General features: G+C 53.4%; 9 protein-coding genes across 9 annotated transcripts; 3 read left to right on the forward strand and 6 right to left on the reverse strand.

Annotated features, from left to right (window-relative positions):
- Window positions 1-1,729: 1,729 nt before the first annotated feature.
- MCM5 (minichromosome maintenance protein 5) lies at window positions 1,730-4,001 on the reverse strand (the record flags this gene model as incomplete). Its single annotated transcript, XM_049352832.1, has 3 exons — window positions 1,730-3,628; window positions 3,676-3,802; window positions 3,853-4,001. 3 exons carry the CDS (start codon window positions 3,999-4,001, stop codon window positions 1,730-1,732), a joined length of 2,175 nt encoding a protein of 724 aa, XP_049213211.1.
- A 443-nt stretch (window positions 4,002-4,444) lies between these two features.
- Window positions 4,445-6,736, reverse strand: J4E79_003943 (uncharacterized protein; the record flags this gene model as incomplete). The annotated part of the gene is made up of 1 exon (XM_049352833.1): window positions 4,445-6,736. One exon carries the CDS (start codon window positions 6,734-6,736, stop codon window positions 4,445-4,447), a length of 2,292 nt encoding a protein of 763 aa, XP_049213212.1.
- An 851-nt stretch (window positions 6,737-7,587) lies between these two features.
- J4E79_003944 (uncharacterized protein) lies at window positions 7,588-8,922 on the reverse strand (the record flags this gene model as incomplete). Its single annotated transcript, XM_049352834.1, has 2 exons — window positions 7,588-8,522; window positions 8,571-8,922. The coding sequence occupies 2 exons, from the start codon at window positions 8,920-8,922 to the stop codon at window positions 7,588-7,590; spliced, it is 1,287 nt and encodes a 428-aa protein (XP_049213213.1).
- A 639-nt stretch (window positions 8,923-9,561) lies between these two features.
- Window positions 9,562-10,361, reverse strand: J4E79_003945 (uncharacterized protein; the record flags this gene model as incomplete). The annotated part of the gene is made up of 2 exons (XM_049352835.1): window positions 9,562-9,851; window positions 9,914-10,361. 2 exons carry the CDS (start codon window positions 10,359-10,361, stop codon window positions 9,562-9,564), a joined length of 738 nt encoding a protein of 245 aa, XP_049213214.1.
- Window positions 10,362-10,454: 93 nt separating this feature from the next.
- On the reverse strand, window positions 10,455-11,559 carry J4E79_003946 (uncharacterized protein; the record flags this gene model as incomplete). Its single annotated transcript, XM_049352836.1, has 4 exons — window positions 10,455-10,908; window positions 10,962-11,124; window positions 11,225-11,408; window positions 11,455-11,559. 4 exons carry the CDS (start codon window positions 11,557-11,559, stop codon window positions 10,455-10,457), a joined length of 906 nt encoding a protein of 301 aa, XP_049213215.1.
- A 768-nt stretch (window positions 11,560-12,327) lies between these two features.
- Window positions 12,328-13,516, reverse strand: J4E79_003947 (uncharacterized protein; the record flags this gene model as incomplete). The annotated part of the gene is made up of 2 exons (XM_049352837.1): window positions 12,328-12,894; window positions 12,956-13,516. 2 exons carry the CDS (start codon window positions 13,514-13,516, stop codon window positions 12,328-12,330), a joined length of 1,128 nt encoding a protein of 375 aa, XP_049213216.1.
- Window positions 13,517-13,733: 217 nt separating this feature from the next.
- J4E79_003948 (uncharacterized protein) lies at window positions 13,734-15,362 on the forward strand (the record flags this gene model as incomplete). Its single annotated transcript, XM_049352838.1, has 1 exon — window positions 13,734-15,362. One exon carries the CDS (start codon window positions 13,734-13,736, stop codon window positions 15,360-15,362), a length of 1,629 nt encoding a protein of 542 aa, XP_049213217.1.
- Window positions 15,363-16,290: 928 nt separating this feature from the next.
- J4E79_003949 (uncharacterized protein) lies at window positions 16,291-16,852 on the forward strand (the record flags this gene model as incomplete). Its single annotated transcript, XM_049352839.1, has 2 exons — window positions 16,291-16,773; window positions 16,826-16,852. 2 exons carry the CDS (start codon window positions 16,291-16,293, stop codon window positions 16,850-16,852), a joined length of 510 nt encoding a protein of 169 aa, XP_049213218.1.
- Window positions 16,853-17,935: 1,083 nt separating this feature from the next.
- J4E79_003950 (uncharacterized protein) lies at window positions 17,936-20,031 on the forward strand (the record flags this gene model as incomplete). The annotated part of the gene is made up of 2 exons (XM_049352840.1): window positions 17,936-18,070; window positions 18,127-20,031. The coding sequence occupies 2 exons, from the start codon at window positions 17,936-17,938 to the stop codon at window positions 20,029-20,031; spliced, it is 2,040 nt and encodes a 679-aa protein (XP_049213219.1).
- Window positions 20,032-20,378: the final 347 nt, after the last annotated feature.

The raw sequence follows: 20,378 nt of genomic DNA on the forward strand, positions 1-20,378 counted from the left end.
AGCGAGAACCATCGAAAAACCCTGCAGGCCCGTGGCTTTGGAGAGAAAGATGGAGTCACAGGAAATTCAGAGTGCATCGGCCATATGTCCAGGGCTCCAATCAGCAACTTCGTCTTCCAAGTCGGTGATGCCGACCCAACTAAAACTTGGAGGACGGTGCTCTCACCGTCTTCGCCACTCCGTAGATCCTGAGACGATGGCCGATGCGAACGGGGCTGAGCAGTCTGAGATCCACATGTACTTCATCGAAAATGGTCACCATCACGGCGTTCAAAAGAAGTCAAAAAGTGAGCTGGCGTGAATCTGAATTGAGGCTATTCTTAGCAGGCACGTCAAGACTGATCCTTAGGCCCACGTCCTCCACCCCCAGAGAGATCATCATAGCGCCCCTGCGAAGTGTGTCATACATTGGTACGGCGCGGGCCGACGCGCGCCCCCATACAGTCAGCCATAGCTGAATGAGTCTGATCCCCACGTCAATTGCAGATGCAGAAATGTCTCCGCCGCTGGATTCCAATACTGTTGGTGTTCCGACGTCATATCGTGGCTGATATGGAATGGGCGTGCGGTGCCCATCAGAGGCCTGTCCGTCACTGCCGCAAGTACCCGCCTGACACTGTGCGCGCCTATCCCTAGGTACATGAACGGGAAACTGGCGGAATTTAGGTATTTATCGATTAGCACATTGAATTGATTCGGTATCTTCAAGATCATGTTCACCAAGTCGCAGTGACCAGTCCATACCATCACTGCCACCAAGCTACATCATCCAAGGCTGCCACTTCCTCCAGTCTCCAACTCGGATGTTCGGCGAGCCGTTCTCAAAGCAAGTTCTCCTCGTCACGAGACAGATACTGATACAGGCCCGTGGGCCCGCTTCTCAGGCACCATACGATCTAGTCCGAGCTTCTAGAGCCGCAACACTAGCCATGTCCACAGTACTGATCAAATAGTCCCACTGAAATAGTTCCTTTTCCAGTAGCATCCCAGCAGGGCATCTGAACTCATCGCGTTCCTATGGAGGGCATGGGCTAGACTTGATCGTAGTTCGTGGAGGACTGATTACCTTGGTTGCATTCACCTTAGACTTTTAGATCCCGCTAGCGCCCGCTGCAGCCCTACGGGACCCTGGTTCCTGAGCGACCCGACCGGGGTATGGAAGTATCGATCGTATCCCCATCTTATGAGCCAGAGCATCATCATTGGCCACTGTGGAGGACGGGTCCCGTGATGAGGCGAAGAGGTCTTGGTGTGTCCGGGTGGGGCGATGCGCTGGGCTGCCTAGGCAGAATGTGCACGAGTTTCGATCAGTGACTGACGGCGGGCTGTGCAATGGCGCGGAGCTGATCTCCGCCGGCTGTTCAGGCCGAGAAAGAGAAAGAGAGAGAAGGCAGGAGTTGGAAAAGTACGGACGGCAATCGCGGTATCTGCGGCCTTTCGCTGTTCAGGATGGCCGCTGCACACCGGCATGAGAGCGTATTACAACGCTGACAACATCGAACACAGCAGAAGGTAAGAGGGAGCATAACCCATAGGGAATAAATCCAACATTACATTGCTAGGAAGACGCCGCGATACAGCTCTCCATCGTGAGCGTTTCAGTATATCTCATCACGAAGCAGCATCGGCGTGCCTGCCCGCCCAAACCCACGCTCAAAGCACCCGCGGAGCATATGCAAACACCATCAACGCTAGACGCCGTTATGCCAATCCGAATCCAGCGCATCGCTTATGCGCTTGCTCTGAACACTACACTACCGCCATGTCTCCATCTGATCGTCTCGCGGGCGTTCATAACGTGAAGTGCGCGAGCGAGTGCTTGTTCCGAGTAACCCTTTCCATCGACCATCTCACGCTTGAGCGTCGACAGATTGACTTGCCAGCCGATAGGCATACGTCTTCGGAGTTCCTCTTCGACTTTGTTGACCTCGTCCATGAGCTCCTTTGAGCTCTGGCCCTCGCCCTGATTCACCGCATCCATCGTAGACGCGAGGAAGAGACGAATGGCCTCATCGACGTGCGACTCGTCAGCGATGGGCGACAGCGATAATTTGGCCAGCGACTCGGTGATACGGATAATGGCTTCTAGTTGACGGACAGTAATTGGGATACTGGATCTTTGGTTTGCGTTGATCTCCGAAGCGTGCACTTGCCGCCTGATGCTGACGAAGTGACTCGACAGCTTCTCCGCAGCCTCAGGCGAAAGACGCGGCGCGCACTTTTGCCGACAGTATGTGATGTAGCGCTTCATCTTCTCGATCGGAATCTCGGCTTGTACGGTCTCTTCGACACCTCGGCCACCCATTGCGATACCCATGACGTGCTTTGCTATTCGCTCGTCACGGCCGCGATCGTGTTCATCGCGCACAATGAAGATCATGTCGAAACGCGACAGAATGGTGGTCTGAAAGTCGATGTTCTCGCCAGGTGTCTTCATGTCGTCGTAGCGACCGAAGATGGGGTTGGCAGCTGCTAGTACAGATGTTCGCGAGTTGAGAATTGTGGTGATACCTGCTTTGGCGATGGAGATGGTTTGTTGCTCCATGGCTTCGTGAATGGCTACTCGGTCTTCATCGCGCATCTTGTCGAACTCGTCAATGCATACTACGCCACCATCGGCCAGTACCATAGCACCACCTTCGAGGTAGAACTCTCGTGTGTTGTGGTCGCGCTGCACAGATGCTGTCAAACCAGCTGCCGAAGATCCTTTTCCTGAGGTATAGATGGCAATGGGTGACACTTTCTCGACGAACTTCAAGAGTTGCGATTTGGCGGTACCGGGGTCACCCAAGAGGAGTACGTTGATGTCTCCACGCAGCTTCATCCCGTCCGGCAGGATCTTCTTTGCGCCACCCATCAGTAAGCAAGCGATAGCCTTCTTGATGTCCTGGTTTCCGTAGATAGAGGGTGCGATGCAGCGCGCGAAGACTTCGTAGATGTCGGGCCTCCTGCTCATCTCCAAAAACTCTTGTTCCTCCTCCTCGGTGAAGACGGCATTTCCTTTGCTGCCGTGGTCTACCTCGGCGTGTATGCCGACAGCGCGTATGTATGGGTTGCGAATGGCTACTGCGGCGTTGCCTGCACGCCTCGAGCCCTTCTGCTGGTAGATAGAGAAGACACCCATCACGGAGCACCGTGTACCCGGAACGACGCGATTCGCCAGATAGCGGTCTGCGGAGATCATGATGTGTCGGGGTAGCTCACCGACCGGGACCTGATCGGGCGCTTCTTGCAGCTTGAGCACCTGCTGGTCAATGAACTGGCAGCGCTCGTGCATGACATAGTAAGGGTCCAGCGGGCATTGTTCTCCCTGCTCGCCCTCTCCCTTCTTTCTACCACATGTCCTTGGGAGGGAAACACCGGAGAAACCACCCGATACGGGAAGGATCTCTTCATGCTGGCAATTCCTGCATCGTATAGCGAGTGCGGTAGATTTGGACGAAAGTGTAGATGCGCCGATGATGATACCGGGTATACGGACGAGTTGCGAGACGTTGGTCGCGGTCAGGTCGCGGATGGAGAGTTCTGAAGCGTTCGAGTGGAGGAGCAGCTGGTGTTCTGGGAGCTGGATGTTCTTTTGTGAGGGGTATACGATGCGCTGTGTGCACGTCTTCAATGCCGACTCGAACTGGGAGGCATTAGCATGCGCATGCGATTCCAGAGTGTACAACGTACGAGGGGTATAATCTCTGCCGGATTCTGCCTGAGATCATGCGCAAGCTCTGGGCTGTAGCTGATCAGATGCGCGACGTCAATGTCGCAGTAGTATTGCTTCAAGAGAACATTCTCGCGGATTTGGTCTCTGCAAATAGTTAGACCGCTGCATATGGCACGTGCGACTATCTGTCATACCTGTAGACGAAGATGTTGTCGAGGGTAAAGTCCATAATAAAGTCGACAAGCGCTTGGTGCACGCGTGAGGGCGCAGCTGCATCGCCGGGCCCGTCACCGGCTTGGCTGCCGAAGAGGCTGATTGAGAAAGGAGTCTGTCTGTCCGCCATTATGTGTATCGTGCGTATCGTCAGTCGTAATGGTGGTTGTAGAGGGGCAAACACACGCTGTCGCTAGGGGGACAAGGACCAGACGCGCTTTCCTCGCGATTTCGCGCTAGGCCCGCGCGCTTCCCATTTTACACCTCTCTTTGGCCTAGCGCACCCCTCGAGGACCCTACAACCCTTCTTCATCTTTCAGTGCGTGTTGGCCGCAACCGCCAGCAGATCACGACATCACTTGTGATTCTCGGAACCAAGCCCAAGTATCAGCCTAGAAACTACGTGTATCGCGCTTTTTACGCATATCTACTGCTGTCCGCACTCCTCGTCGACCGCAAGGACTTTGTCGCGTCTTGATCCACCATCGAAAGCGCACATCGCTCCATGGCAAAACTAATGTGTCTTCGCTACAGTTCCAAGCTGAGCTGTTCTACCACGTATGAGCACGAAGCTCACCACGTGAAATCGAAGTTCATCATCTGGTTCGCCTTCGTATCCATCCTCATCTTACCACCAGGTACTGCCTGAATCGCCCCAGCGCTAGGCGTAACAACATCTCCAGCTACTGTACTGTTCCCCGACCCAGCATCATACTTGACCACCACACTACCACCAACCCGACTCATCATCTTCATCTTGCTAATCCTGCCATCGGCCCACTCCAAATCGAACACAAACCCACCTCTAGCCACCAGTCCAGACACACTTCCCGAACTCCATTGCTTAGGCAACACGGGTAGGAGCCATACCTCTCGTACACCCTTTTCATCCACGATGTGCGACTGAAGTAGCGCTTCCGCCACACCACTCACGAAGCCCAGATTGCCATCGATCTGGAACACACCCTCATTAACATCCATCAGGTTATTGTACACACTGGTATTGAAGAACTGATAAACATTCTCAGCCAGCGCTGTCCGGTTCTGCAACCGCGCATACCAGTTGATCGTCCATGCACGCGACCAGCCCGTCCCAGCGCCGTTGTGAGAGAGACGATCTGCGAGTGTAGCCGCGGCGGCGTTGAAGAGCTTGTCGTCGTAGCCTGGCGCACCTGGTGGGAAGATCTGCGTGCCTGGATAGAGTGCGTATAAGTGGCTCACGTGGCGATGGCCTGGTTCTGCTTGCTCGTAGTCCTGCATCCACTCTTGCAACGTGCCCGGATAGCGCTTTGAGTAGCGGTATGGTGGAAGTCTCGCTTGGGTGTCTCGGACTCGTTGCAGGAACGACGATTCGACGGTGCCGTTATCAAGAGTGTTGACCGCCCGGAGGTAGTTAGTGAAGAGCTCGTTGAGGATCTCGATATCACATGTTGGCGCGATGTCGAAATAATAGGTCTTTCCATCTGCGGCAATATAACTGTTCTCCGGGGACACAGAAGGATTGGTGACGAGATATTCCGTTCCATTAATGCTGTATGGCTGTAGCGTATCCAAGTAAAACTCAATAGCACCGGAGACGATATCTAGCCTGGACGCTAAGAAGTCTTTGTCACCTGTATACCAGTAATGCTCGAGTATATGGGTAACAAGCCACCCAGACGACAATGTCCAGTAGGTAGCCGGAAGATAGCGATCCACAGGCGCGGTGTCACCCCATAGATCGGTGTTGTGGTGGGACATCCATCCGGAGGCATTGTACATCTTCTTGGAAGTGAGAATGCCGTTCTTTCGCATAAGATCCAGATGATCAAATAACGGGATGTGCAGACTTGACAGACTGGTGACTTCCGCGGGCCAATAGTTCATCTGGAGGTTGATGTTGACGGTATACTTGGAGCCCCATTGCGGCATGAATTCTTTGTTCCAGATACCTTGGAGGTTAGATGGTAAATTGCCAATGCGCGACGATGCGATCAACATGTAGCGGCCGTAGTTGTATCCCAGAGCGGTCAGCCCTGGGTCGACAGCTCCTTCGCGTGTTGCGTTGATGCGCGCGTCCGTTGGAAGGCTACTAGCGTTTGCGTCGGATCCCGTGAACTCCAGGACGCTGGCATTATACAACGGCGCATAATCTCCGATGTGGCGCTGTCGAAGTTCAGCATATGTGTATTGACGGGCTCGCTGCATAGTACCGTCTACAGCCATGCGCGTGTCGTTGGCTCGGTAAGAAGTGGAAGCTGCAAAGTAAGCCGTTGCTTCCGTGGCATTGTCGACGACGATGAATTCGCCAAGCGTCTTCATGTTGCCATCGGTATTAACTGCCAAAGCGGATGTGAAGATAATGGGATCAACACCGCCAGTCCCTCCAGTCATGTACGCAACTCCGTTCGCGTTCCAGTCCTGATCTGACGCCTCGTTCAAGCCGTCCTGTGGTCTGTGTACGCGTATCTGGAATGAGAGTTTTTCAGATCCGGTGACTTGTAAATGATGCACAAGTACGTCGTCTGGGGTTGACACGAACATCTCGCGCTCGTATAGCGTATCATTGACACTGAATTTGACCCCTGCCGTTGCCGTTTCGAGATCAAGCCATCGTTCGTAAGTCGTATTGTCGTAGTCGCTAGTACCATCAAAGTAGACTTCCATTTCTCCCAGCGGTTGGTAGTTCCTAACGCTTTGGGGCGTGCCCATCATACCCAGGTTCGCCAGCTTTTCTGCTTCGCCTGCCTGATCTCGTGCGAGCAAGTCTCTTACATCCGAAATCGTCTGGGACGCGTTTTGGTTCACACGATCTCGAGGGCCACCAGACCAGATGGTCTCTTCGTTGAGCTGTATGCGCTCTTGTACGGGTATTCCGAATACCATGGCACCGAGGCGCCCATTTCCTATTGGGAGTGCGTCTGTCCAGGCATCAGAAGCGGCGGGCGCTGTGTACCAAAGGCGTGCGTCGCTTGCTGCTACCAGTGGAATGAGCCCTGAAGCGACTGTCAAGGTCGCTAGAGTTAGCATATGGACTAATTCCTGCTTCTGTAAGTCCTGAGCTCCTGGTGATGGGCTGTGAGGGCTGACGATACCAGGAAAACACTACGACTATGTACCTGGGATCATCGCTTCAGCCCTGCGCCGATGTAGCTTCTCATTGATGGACGATAATATGCCTGTCCACTGCGGATCCCATTCTGGGTATAGCGCGCGATCCCCGCATTCCACGCTCAGTTCACACTTTTTGCTTTGCAGATCTTGTACCCATTGCCTGATGTCTTGCATGGTATCGCATGCCGAGTAGCTTCGCCTACACTTTCTGGCCCGGAGAAGATCCGGAGAACACCCTGTCGCATTTAGCCTCGGAACATAAAACATGCATCATGATGTAGTCTCGATGCACCAAAGAAATGTAGCAATACGAGGTGAGGTGTGCATTACCCCGCACGTGTGTCCGACGTCCAGGTATGGGGCACGCTTCTCGGTTGCTTGGGAAGCGCGAGTTGGTCGCGAGTGACGTAAGGCGTATTTGAAGCTACATCAGGCGGCTAAAATTGTGTCGCATTTTGAAGCCTACACATCCTTAAGACTCAACATGCAAGTACCTCTTGAGGCGGCGTATACTTCCACCTCGCGAAAGAAAGACGGAAGATTGCGACACAAATAGTAGCCACACCTAGCGGCAACACGACAAAACTACGACGCGTCGGATTCGCGTAAACCATCGCGTTGTCTTACAACTGATAGTGCGACGCGCCGTAGCCAGCATCGCTCGTCTTAACGAGTCGGACAACCGCGGTGTCATGCGAATCAACAACTGCTTCGTACCGTCCTTTGAAGTTCCCCTGCTTTTCCCCAGTCCATGAGTCGAACACGGTGTATTCAGCCTCCGCATCCAACTCAGGCACCTCCGCGAAGTCGATGGCCTTGGTCTGGGTCGCATTCAGTGTGTTCAATGCAAACACATGCACACCTTTGGAAGACCGCCCACTCCAATACTCAGCGGGATGCGATTGGTTCCAAGTCCAGTCAGCGTTGATACCCCATTTGTATGGTTTGGCTGCAGCACCAAAGACTGGATCTTGATTGAAGTCGATGAGCTCCTTGTTGCTCAGGATCTCCAAGATTGCCGGCTCGATCCTGTGAAGAGGGGTGCCGATGATTAGAGGCGACTTCAGAGCAGCCCAGAGGGCGAAGTGAGATCGACTCTCTTGGAAGGTAAGGTTTCCGTTGCCCACCTCAAGCATATCCCAGTCGCCGTGTCCCCAGAAGTCGGTATCGTTGTTGAAAAAGCATGCATGATTGAGGATGGGCATGATGCCCCAAGAGTACTGATGCTTGCCGTACCACTCTGGGTAGATGTCTCCCCACATGCGCCAACTATGGCCGGTATCGTTGCCCCACTGCTCGATGTGGGCATGGCCCCAGGCACATTGCGAGTATTCAATCGTACGATTTGTTGCGAGGAGGGCATCACTCATGGTCTTGTAACGCGTGAAGCTATTCGAGGTCGTCCAATCGTAGCCCGCGGGCGCTGGGATCGGCCGAGCTTCACCATCTCCGCCAGCGCTCTGATCTTCAGCGGGAGGACCTCCTAGCCAATTCTCTGGCCACCATCGGTACTCGTCGTCCCATTCATCAGCAACGGCGCAGTTGTCGTACTTCAAGTCTAGTAAGGATAAGCAATGGATTGGCGTGTACAGTATATGTAGCTTACAGTCGATGCCCCAATCGGCAAAGGTCCTGGCATCTACTTCCTCGTGTCCCAGTGAGCCAGCATATCCACCGCATGTTGTGTCGCCAGCATCACCGTAGATGCCGACTTTGAGCCCGAGCTTATGAACCTCGTCCGCTGTATGTTTGATACCATCCGGAAACTTAGCATAGTCCGGACGGATCCTTCCTGTAACGTTGTCGCGTTGGTAAGACTTGTCGGACCAACAATCATCTATGTTCACATAATTGTAGCCGAGGTCTTTCAAACCAAGAGAGATGAGAAGTTCGGCGACTTCCAGGATGACGGTCTCGTTGATGGCGCATTCGTACTCGTTCCATGTGCTCCAGCCCATAGCTGGCAGGCGGCCTGTCTGTCCATCTTGCGACACCAACGAAAAGCCTGGGCCGGCCAGTGTCAATCCGATTAGCAATGAACGCAGCGACATGCTAAATACAGAGATGAAGGGTATGTTAAAGAAAATTACCAGGCGACAAAAGACATCCTTATAAGATATGCTTCTTGTCCAAGAAGAATTGAAGGGAAGGACTGCCGTTCTCGAAGCGGAGGGAGGCTCCGCGACCGCTTCCGGAAAGCACTTTAGGGACATAACGATTGGGGGATTGAGGGACAGCGAAGAGATCAATATAATTTTTCCGAAACGCGGACATTCGTTGGGGCAGACCGACTCACCAACGCAACAGCAGCGTGAGGTAGGCGTTGCGGGGACCAGCAACCGGTCTAGCCTGTGGTATGGGCGCACAGATTGACGGCGTGATCACCGTGACCAATTATCTCAAAACTTAACAAGGTGCAGATAACATTGTTTAATCATAGAACAAAAGTTCGAGTAGCAATTGCATGTAGGAAAGAAGCTGAGATGAGACCCTTGATGTGGTCCTCCGATCGGTCGGATGGCTATCGTGCTATGACGTCATGGCTAGCGCTTCTTGCTCTTTCCGCAACTGGACACCACCATCGTCCATATCATCGATCAATGCCTGTGGCCGTGATGATGATGGCCGTGGTCATGAGAGTGATCGTGACCATGGTCGTTTTCCTCTTCATCCTGCGCCCGCGGCCACTCGGCCCAGTAGCCGTCGTCCCACATTTCCTGCAGAGTCTCTTCCTTCTCGTCATCGTCCAACGAATCGTCATGCATGACCTTCTCCCACTTCTTCATCTCCTTTTTCGTCAAAAGGCAAGCGTCAAGCATCTTCGTCAACCGGTCGACGTCAAGTTTCTCTCCGATGAACACCATTTCTTGTCTACGGTCGCCCCACTCTGAATATAGGTATGCAAAGTCAGTGGATGTCTCACAAGTACTTCGTGAATAGGATACTCACCACCCTCGAAGTCGTTCCTAATAGCCTTCAGCGTGTCTTCGTCGGCGCCCCAGTCTTCTTCGGACACGCAGCAGAACCACGGCATCTCAGAGCCGAGTGTCAGCATTGCGCCTGCAGTACTCCACGAGCCCATCTGATTAGGACGCGTGGCGAGCCAGAAGAGACCCTTGCTTCGGTGCAGGCCGCCGAAGTAAGGGCAAGCCTTCTTGTTCGCCAGAATCTCCTTGTCATCCATCTGGGGAATTTCTTCATCGTCCTCGCTGACCTTGTCGGAATCATCTTCGGACGCGCTGGCTTTTCCAGATTCGGATGAACCATCGATGGCGTTGTCGTTGCCATCATCACCGTTCTCCTCTTCTTCTTCCTCGTCCTCTTCGGCATCGGCGACGTCTTCTGCCTCGTCTTGCAGCAAGATGAACTTGCCCTGGATAAGCCGGTACAGCTTCATTGGGTCGAATGGTCTGCGAGCGCGATATACGAAAGAGCCGATGCCATATCTAAATCCAGGTCAGCATGAGCGAAGCTTCCGGTACCGAGTGACTTACTCGAGCGTCTCCGGCTTGGGTGCGACACGCTTTCTTCCCGAGACGTCCATGACTGTCATTTCATGCAACGACTGGAGCCATCCAACGCTTGCGACAGCCTCGCCGAAGTTGAAGACGCCCGTATTGAGCATCTCGCGAACGTCCACCTTGGAGTACCTGGCTTCAATGATCTTCGCCTTCGGGTTTAGTGACTTGATGTATGCTCGGACGCGCCCCAGGGTTGCCTTGTCTGCTCTATCGATCTTGTTGATGATGATAACATTGGCAAACTCGATTTGGTCCGCGAAGAGATCGGATATGGTTCGCTGGTCCTCATCTGGGACTTCATCGCGCCCAAAGCGGTCTTGCAGAAACTCGGCCGTGTCGAACTCGGAAAAGAAGCGGAACGCATCCACCACTGTGACCATCGTATCGACCGTCGCAATGCTCTTCAGCCCACCGATCTTCGCGCTGTGGACATTTGTAAGCTACTGTATCGTACCACCGCCTTGAGTCCGACTCACACTTTAGCAAAGACTTCCTTCTCCTCAGGTTCCAGTCCCTCGGCGTCAATCATTGCCTCAGTAAGCTCGGTGGTGAAGGTCTCCGCCACTTGTTGTGGCTCACTGATACCGGAGCTCTCGATGATTACATGGTCGAATGCGTTCTCGGACCAAGCCAGGCGTGCTAGTTCAACAAGTAAGTCGCTTCGCAATGTGCAGCAAATGCAGCCTGAATGAGAAGTAAGCGTATGTCTTGCATGAGGTTCGTACAGTCATTGTCTCACCATTCTCCATTTGCACGACCTTCTCTTTTAGACGTATCTCTCCATTACTGTTCTTGCTGTTGCCACGACTAACGAGATTTGCGTCGACGTTGACTGATGCCATATCGTTGACAATGACGGCGATGCGCAACCCATGGTCCGGCGACTGTAGGATGTGCCGAAGCAAGGTCGTCTTTCCACTGCCCTACTGTTGTCAGTCTCAACCTTCACATTCCTCAGCTGTTACTTACCAGAAATCCGGAAAGAACGGTCACTGGGAGCGGCTTTCGCTCAGTGGTCTTGTTCTTCGCCTTCATCTCCGCACCGCCGGTCTTTCTACGCTTCGCAGCTGGCATAGGGAATTGCTATAGTCGTCTTTACGTCGGTAACTGTTTTGAAACTCTCTGGAACTTGTTTTGGTGGTTTTTGTATCTGTCCCGTTGACGTTGTGCGCGTCGGCCACTGAGCACCAAGATGGCTCGGTCGCATCAGCACGAAAGTGACGCATCTCATTCGTCGAAAACGCGAGAGACACCAAAACAGGAACCACCAACCTGATAGTAGTAAGCCGTGTTCATCTAGGTGTTAATATGGTAGATCGAGCAAGGTTCCGCAAGGGATTGAGCTCGGGGGTTGGCTGCCTCGCGGACTAGACCCTGAATAAGCATCTCCGCGCATTGTTCCACAAGACTGCGAATGCACAGTAAGATGCTCTTCGCAGAAATATCCTGAATATGCGTTTAGATGAAGGGTGATACACTCTGCTCAGTATTGCCATCTCGAATCGGACAACGAAGATTGACAATTCCGGCACGAACTTTGGCGGACCTAGATTCCCAAACTGAGCTGCGCCTCGAACTGGATTATGCTACTGATGGAAGATTAGCACTTTGGAGTTTTATGCATCATGAAGAATTCAAGGCCGCTACATTCTTGGTAAAATTGATGTGTTGATGTAGACGTTCACGTCGAGGTGTTGAGAGAGCGAGCCCCTGGAACTTGCGACAGTAGCGTGGTGATGTCATGTAGCCGGCATGTCGCGACGCGTCGCGTCCTTTGCCTTCCTACAACACCACACTCTTGCTTACAGTCACATGACTGAATGTCATGTCCGCGATACAATTTCACTCCCCTTTCTGCTGAAAGCCTGCGCCATATGCCGTCGTCGCGTTTAACCTCTCCAGAATGTATTCTCCCGCTCGGATTGGCTTGTAGGGACTCTCCTCGCCCTCTTTCAGGCACGTCGGCAACGTCTCAATCACCGTGTCATAGTTCACCGAAAAGAAGAATGGTACACTGTATCTTGCCTCCGCGGTCCGGTTTACAACGCGATGCACCGTGCTCTTATACAATCCATTCGTCCAGCGCATGAGGAAGTCAGCAACATTCACGATGAGGGTGTCGGGAATGTGCGGAGCGATATACCATTCGCCGGAAGGTTTCAAGATCTCGAGACCTGGCACGGTCGATGCGAGCAGCAATGTGAAGCACTCGTAATCTGAGTGCGCACCGAGGCCGATCTGCGCCTCTTGAGCTGGCGTAAGATTGTTGGTGAGAGGGGTTTTGGGAGGCGGGTAGTACAGAAGTCGTGCGATACCACCTGGGTGCCCAGTCATGGAGTCGAAGTAGTCTTCAGAGAGATCTAGAGAGAGCGCAAACAGGCGGAACAAGTGACGCGCGAGATCGAGGACCTAGAAACGGTGAGCATTCCCGCACACTAAGTGATGAGCACCTCTCGCGGATTTGACTCACAGCTCCATAGTATTTACGGACGTTTTCATAAAAGCCCGGCAGGTCTTGTTCATCAGGCCACATGTTACTCTTCTCGGTTGACCCGTCGAGATTCTTGTATTCGCCATCGCCACCAGAAAAGTCCAGGCGCTCTTCGTATGCGAAGTTGAAGACTTCCTTCTCCTCCTTGTCACCAGCGATGGATGTATACTCGCTCGGCTCCCAACCCAAGCCAAACTTGTTGTTCTTCAGATGCAAAGCCTCTTTCTTGCTCAGCGGCAGTTCGTGCATGAAGCGATCAGCCTGATGCAAGATGCCATCACAGGCTGATCCTGGTATGCGATGATTGCTGATGTAGAAGAACCCGGAGGTGGTGCAGGCTCGACGAATCTGTGCAGCTACCACTTGCCGATCCTCAAGAGAAGCAGAGAATGAAGGGGTCAGATCGATAATGGGAATCTCGAAGTTCTCGTCGACAACACGGTCTTGCGCCAAGAGTCGCGACTGCAGATAAGCGGCGGCGCCATTTCGGGCCTCCTCGTATGTCGTCTGATCCGGCACATGCGCTGTGGTAGTCGCCATGGCTGCGCTCAACGATTCTAGTCCTTCTCGAACTCCGAAGCGATATCGGGAGGGAGAGTCAATGTCAAGGTAAGGCGCGCAGGGCGCGAGGTGATAAGGCGTTAAGTAGTGGGGGCAGCTACGGCGATGCATCGGATCTAAGACTCGACATGCATGCCCATCTGATACTGTACCCCTCATTCCGCAACACAAATCATCCAGCCTCAAACATCCCGTCATGTCTCGATCTCAAAACACCACTGTCTTCACCAACGGTCGATTCTTCAACAGCGGCGCAGCGCAACCCGAAGCACAATTCCATACTACGTTAGCTGTTCAAGATGGCAAGATCAGCTTCATCGGAAGCTCTGAGGACTCCGAAGTCCAAGAACTCCGCAATACGGGTGCAAAAGTGAGCGATCTTGGCGGAAAACATGTACTTCCTGGGTTCATCGATTCTCACATGCATTTCCTCATGCTCGGGCAATCATTGCACAAAGTGGACCTGGACCACGCAAAGGATCTTGAGGAGATTCGTGCCCGCATCTTAAAGTACGCAAAAGCGAATCCAGATAAACCGCGCATAATGTGCAAAGGCTGGATGCACTCGATGACCAATGGGGAGGCCAAAGCGAGCATGTTAGACGACCTAGATCCTAGACCGATCTACATAGATTCCAAAGATATTCATTCGTGCTGGTGCAATAGCGCGGCCTTGAAAGAGATGGGGGTTCAAGAAATGGAGACTCCTGCTGGTGGAACGATTGAAAGAGATTCAGATGGCAACGCGTCGGGGCTTCTTAGCGAAGCTTGCGTATTACTTATCGTTTGGCCGTGGCTTGCAAAGGTCACACCTCTTGATGAGAAGATGGCGGCCTTGAGGACTGCAATCAAGGCGTATCATGCTGTTGGCTGCACAGGCTGCATCGATATGGCGATGGATGAGAGTGCATGGGAAGCTATACTATCCCTGCGATCTACCGAAGGACTACCAATGCGGGTGGCTGCGCACTGGTGCATTATGCCTGGCGATGGCGAAGAACATCGCCTGCGACAAGTTGAGCGAGCTATCCAGCTGAGCCAGGAGTTCAACAAGAACACTAGCCCTGATCTGAGGGTCGTTGGCATCAAGGTCATCTGTGACGGAGTGATCGATGCGTGTACTGCAGCGCTAGCAGAACCCTATACCTCAAACGGCCATTTTGAGGGTCCGATCTGGACACCGGAGATGCTCGATCCCGTCGTCAAGAAGGCGATCGAAGGCGGACTTCAATGCGCATTGCACGCAATAGGTGATCAGGCTGTTCATAATGCTGTCAATGTGCTGGAAAAATATGGACAACAAGACCAGAGGCACCGTATCGAGCATCTCGAACTTACCGCACCGGAAGACGCGAAGCGACTTGGTCAGCTCGGCATAACAGCAAGTATTCAACCAGTTCACTCAGATCCTGCTATCCTCCGTGCGTGGCCGAAGCTTCTTGGTCCAGAACGCGTGAAGCGAGCCTTTGCGTACTCTGACTTCTCGGATCATGGCGCGACACTGGCTATCGGCTCAGATACACCCACCGCACCCTATGCGCCGCTGCCGAATTTGTACGTCGCTACCACGCGCAAGTCGGCGAGACAGCCGGATGCTGGAGACGCGCCTGTCAATGAGAACTTCCGGCTTGAGTTGACACAAGCAGTGGCTGCTGTTACCCAGGGTGCAGCATATTCATCATTTGCAGATGATCGTGTAGGTAGTTTGGAGGTCGGCAAGATGGCAGACTTTTGCGTGGTTGACATGGAGTGGAAGGGGGAGGAGTTGCTCAAAGCCAAGGTTTTGGAAACATGGTTTGAGGGAAAGCAGGTGTACAAAGCTTGAGTCTGGATCTGTTGGGGTAGAAAGCTTTCTGTAGTTGTAGTCTTGAGGAATGAAGATGCGAAACGGCCGATGGTGCCGGCTGTGTCAACCACATCGGGACGTCATCGTGACCCACCTGCACGTGGTACTAGGCGATTGCATCACATACACCAGACAACACTATCAACTGCACTCTACCCAACACCAACGAGACAACGAAAGACTTGGCCAAGGTTCAGCATATCAGTAGATTCCATCGCTCGATGAGCAACCACACCCTTTGGTAAGCCTCGGTAATGACCAAGAAGGCTTCAAAGAAAAAGCCTCGCGGAAGCCTTATCCATGCACCGCATGTGGCGATAAGGATCACACAAATGCGCATACAACGGCATTGCGCACCGAAATACGAAGAAATTCTGGCATTGTCAAAATCGGCGTTCACGCATCATCCATGTATCAGCGGTGCGTCTGAAACCAGAGGTGTAGCCCCGCAACCTCGCATGTTTCATACCTCGACTCGACTTGCCTGAACCTCATCGCGAACTCAAGTGCGGAATCCCACTCCGCGTTTCTATGGCAAGAACGCAGTCGCAAAAGGCGGTTTAATCTCCGTCACCTGCAGAAATTTTGCTGCACGGCATTCCAGCCCGTCTTAGCAGCTGTTTAGCAGCTTTTATGGTGGCTTAGACGTCTAGGAACTATGCCTGGATGACAGCCCATGGGGAGGCATGGTCCTCAGGTGTTTCGCAACCCGATGGACGTCATTCAAGGTGCTCTTCGGATATATTGATCGATCGTCGCGCCCTGTTGTCTGCCCAATTCGAACATCATATACTACGCATATATCAACTACATCAGCTCTTCGTTGATATATACGTCTTGAGTCGCATCGTACATCAAGAGCTCAACTTCAATTCCCCTCTCTTACCTTACCACATCAATCAACAACATGTTGACCAACCGTCGCTCGACCATGATGGTCCCTCCCAACCGCATGCCCAGCTGGCATCCCCACTCAAAAGGCACCATGCCTCAGCAGCCATCATCAACGCCTCTTGCGATCGATACCGAAGCACCTCAAAGTCGCACACCCGCAGTCTTGACATCAACGACACCCGACCTGCCCGGCCACCGCGTCATTCGCGTCCTCGGTGCCGTCCACGGAACTACAAGCGCGACGCGCAAAGACCCGAAATCCTTTATTAAGAACATCGCAAGCAGTTTCAACAGCAGTTGGGGAGAGGCCAAGAGCGTGACGAGTATCGTATACCAGGCGCGCGATCAAGCCATCGACAGGCTTGTGAAAGAGGCCATAAGCAAGGGTGCGAATGCCATTGTTGGATTAGACATTCGGGAAAGCGAAATCATGGGCTGTGTGGTGGTGAGCGTCAGTGGCACGGCGGCTTGGGTTGAGAAGGAGAACCAGGGCAATGTCAAGAGGGATAGCGCGCAAGAGGCTGACCCTTTCCGATGACACTGTACAGAGGGCGAAGGGCATCGGTGCGCAATAAGGCTAAACGGATGTTATCTTGAACGGGTAATGGGACGATGTAGCACTGGCTTGCGACATCAAGATTTCGACTTTCTAGAGAGCGCGATATTGGGATCAGGTATTTACTATGTGTTTAGAAACTTCAGCACGCTTTTCACAACTCTTAATTTCCTGCGCCTTTTTCTTTTGTTACTAATCAGACTAATCGAGCAGATAGTGCTGTTGCTCGAGCAAGTGTCAGTGCACTACCCCACAGAGCAGAATCTTCCACAGCGGAGAACGCTCACCCGAAAGATCGAAGCGCTGACATACCCACCCCGGATCACTCCATCACTTCACATTGGAAGCTCCCGCGCTTTACTGTCGTGGGCATTTAGTATTCAGGACAAGAACAGGATCCCTGGGCGCCAAACCGTCTCATCTCGTACCGCTCGGAGGCTGGGACGCGCTAGCACCAAAGTAGCAGTTTAGCCGCGCATGAGGCCGACACGACATTTTGACGGCGAAAGCACCGAGCTGCGATTGAGCGGAGACCCCAGCCTGCCCCAGGTTCTTTCCCTAGCCTCGGTAAGTGGAGACGCCTTATGACACCAATTCAGGTCCACAAGCAGCTGGACAGCAGTTGAAGACGATGCCATTGCTCATTCGAACGCCGCGACCGAACATCCGCAATGCCATGCGCGCACTGTGGATAGAAGTATTGGACATGCGCCATCATTTCCATCAGCCAAGATGTCGGACATCGCATAACGTCACTCGAGAGGGGTCGCTGCATCCGCCGGCATGGATGCATGGATCGTCAGGAACTAACCCTCGACTTCATCCAATTCTTCCGCTCGTCTACGCCTGAGTCCTCCAATGACGGGTGGCGCTACACAAGCTCTCTCGCCTACACGCCATCGATCCGGGAAATATCATGACGATTGTACCGGCCCATGTATGCACACTGCTCTTGATTCTTCCCGTGGCCAAGACCTGGCGTGGCTGGAGACCCGCGATGCTGGGGAACGGTTAGTGAGCCGGGATATGGGCGAAGGTATAAGGTCAGCCAGAGTGGACGTTCTTTGGGAGATCAGCAATTCATCGTCTTTTGATCGCAAAGATGGTGTTTCTCAAAGGGATTGCAGCTGCGGCCTGCGCCACTTCTGCGCTTGCTGCCGACATTATTGTCCAGAACTCTGGAGGCAATCAAACCGGCGCGTTTGGTCACTCTTACGGCTATGGCTTCCTTCACGAGGTAAGTTATCGTGATCATCATCCATGCCAGAATGCCATGTACTGACATTTTCTCAGGATATCAACAACTCCGGCGATGGTGGCATCTACGCTGAGTTGATCCAGAACCGTGCTTTCCAATACAGCCAGAACTACAGCGTTTCCACGGACCACTACTTCAGCGTCAATGGCGCTCAGCTTAGCATTCAAATGCTAGACGAGCCGCTGTCTGAGCAGTTGCCGGCGTCCATGCGCGTCTCAGCTGGAAATGGAAGCTATGCCACCGGAAAGATTGGCTTCAAGAACGAGGGCTACTGGGGTATGGACGTCCGCCCGCAGACCTACACCGGCTCTTTCTGGGTTAAGGGCGCGTACAGCGGTGTGTTCACTGCATCGTTGGAATCAAACTTGACCAGCGATGTATTTGCATCCGTTGAAGTGCCATCCAAGTCCGTTGCAGACGACTGGACTGAGCACACTTTCGAGATCGTTCCCGAGATGGCTGCGCCCAACTCCAACAACACCTTCTCTATCACTTTCGACGGTGCCGCAGCCAGCGCACTGGACTTCAACCTCATCTCCCTCTTCCCGCCGACCTATAAGGGCCGCAAGAATGGTCTCCGTGTCGACATTGCTGAGGCTCTCGCCGACATGAACCCTAAGCTCCTCCGATTCCCAGGCGGTAACATGCTTGAGGGTCTCAGGAACGATTCTTACTGGGACTGGAAAGACTCTCTTGGTCCTCTGCGATACCGTCCTGGATTCCAGGGTGTATGGGGATACCAGCAGACTCACGGTCTTGGTCTCATGGAGTACCTTGAGTGGTCTGAGGACATGGGTCTCGAGATCGTTCTGGGTGTCTGGGCCGGTCTTGACTTGGACGGTGGTGTTACGCCCCAGGGAGACCTCGCGCCCTTCGTCAAGGATGCTCTTGACGAGATTGAGTTCGTTTGCGGTCCTGCCAACTCTACTTGGGGTGCACGCCGCGCTGAGCTCGGACACCCTGAGCCCTTTGAGCTGAACTACGTCGAGGTCGGTAACGAGGACTGGCTCGCTGGCTTCCCCGGTGGCTGGGAGTCTTACCGCGCATACCGCTTCCCCATGTTTTACAACGCCATCAGCAAAGCCTACCCTCACATCCAGGTCATTGCTTCAGCCGCATCTAGCGACCCTGCTGGAGACCCTCCGATCCACGGACCAAACGAGGACAACGGCCAGATTCTGCCTCTTGACGCGCTTGGTGACTACCACCCGTACCGCGAGCCTGATGAGCTCGTTTACGAGTTCAACCGATTCGACAACGACGCCGGCCACATTGTCGGTGAGGTTGCCGCTACCCACGTCAACGGCGGTATCCGCTGGGAGGGTGACTTGTACCCCTACCCATGGTGGCAGGGTGCCGTCGGTGAAGCCGTCTCTCTGATTGGATACGAGCGCAACTCCGACCGCATTCCCGGTACCTTCTACGCCCCTGTCTTGAAGAACAACAACCGCTTCCAGTGGCCCATCACTCTCATCCAGTTCGATGCCGACCCGAAGCGCACCACCAAGGCCGTCACCTGGTACTGCTGGAGTCTCTTTGCCCACCACCCGATCTCTCACACCCTCCCCACCCACTCCAACACCTCCTACGGACCCCTCTACTGGGGTGCTGGTTACGACGAGAACCGCAACGGTGCCATGGTCTGGAAGGGTGCTGTCTACAACACCACCGACCACGCTGACGTGCCTGTAAGCGTCCAATTCCAGGGCGTTGCTCCGGGTACTATGGCCAACCTCACCTACCTTACCAACTCCGTTGGCGACCCCTACATGTACAACGATCCCTTCACTGGCATCAACATCGTTAAGACCAACAACATGATGCTCACCGCCGGAAGCGATGGTGTGTTCCGCTTCAACCTGCCCGAACTTAGTGTTGCCGTGTTGGACACCGAGATCGCTGGTGGAAACAGCACTGGTCACTACCGAAGTCGGCTGTAGGGATCTACTTCCGAATTCGTCGTCATGTAGATAGTGTATAAATCAAGTAATTCATACTATGACATCATCTCGAAGTTCTTAAATTGAAGTGAACTGCTATGAGTACAAAGCCCGCGAACTGATATGTCTAGTCTACGGCCTTTTCCTGACACTTGACCTGTTTCTAATCAGGTGGTTGCTCATTCACTGGCCGAATATGTCCTGTCTGTCAGATCGAACACGGCACTGAGAAGGTGGTATCCAGTGCGAAAGCACAGCGACTTGCTCTCTTGCTTTCCGATGAGCTCAACACAACTCCTCAAAGTGCTGAGTACCCTTGTGTAGTCAGGGGGCGGGACCGGGGCGAG

Source organism: Alternaria viburni (genome assembly GCF_023758015.1).
Source record: "Alternaria viburni strain BMP 2772 chromosome Unknown scaffold_6, whole genome shotgun sequence".
NCBI classification, from domain to species: domain Eukaryota; kingdom Fungi; phylum Ascomycota; class Dothideomycetes; order Pleosporales; family Pleosporaceae; genus Alternaria; species Alternaria viburni.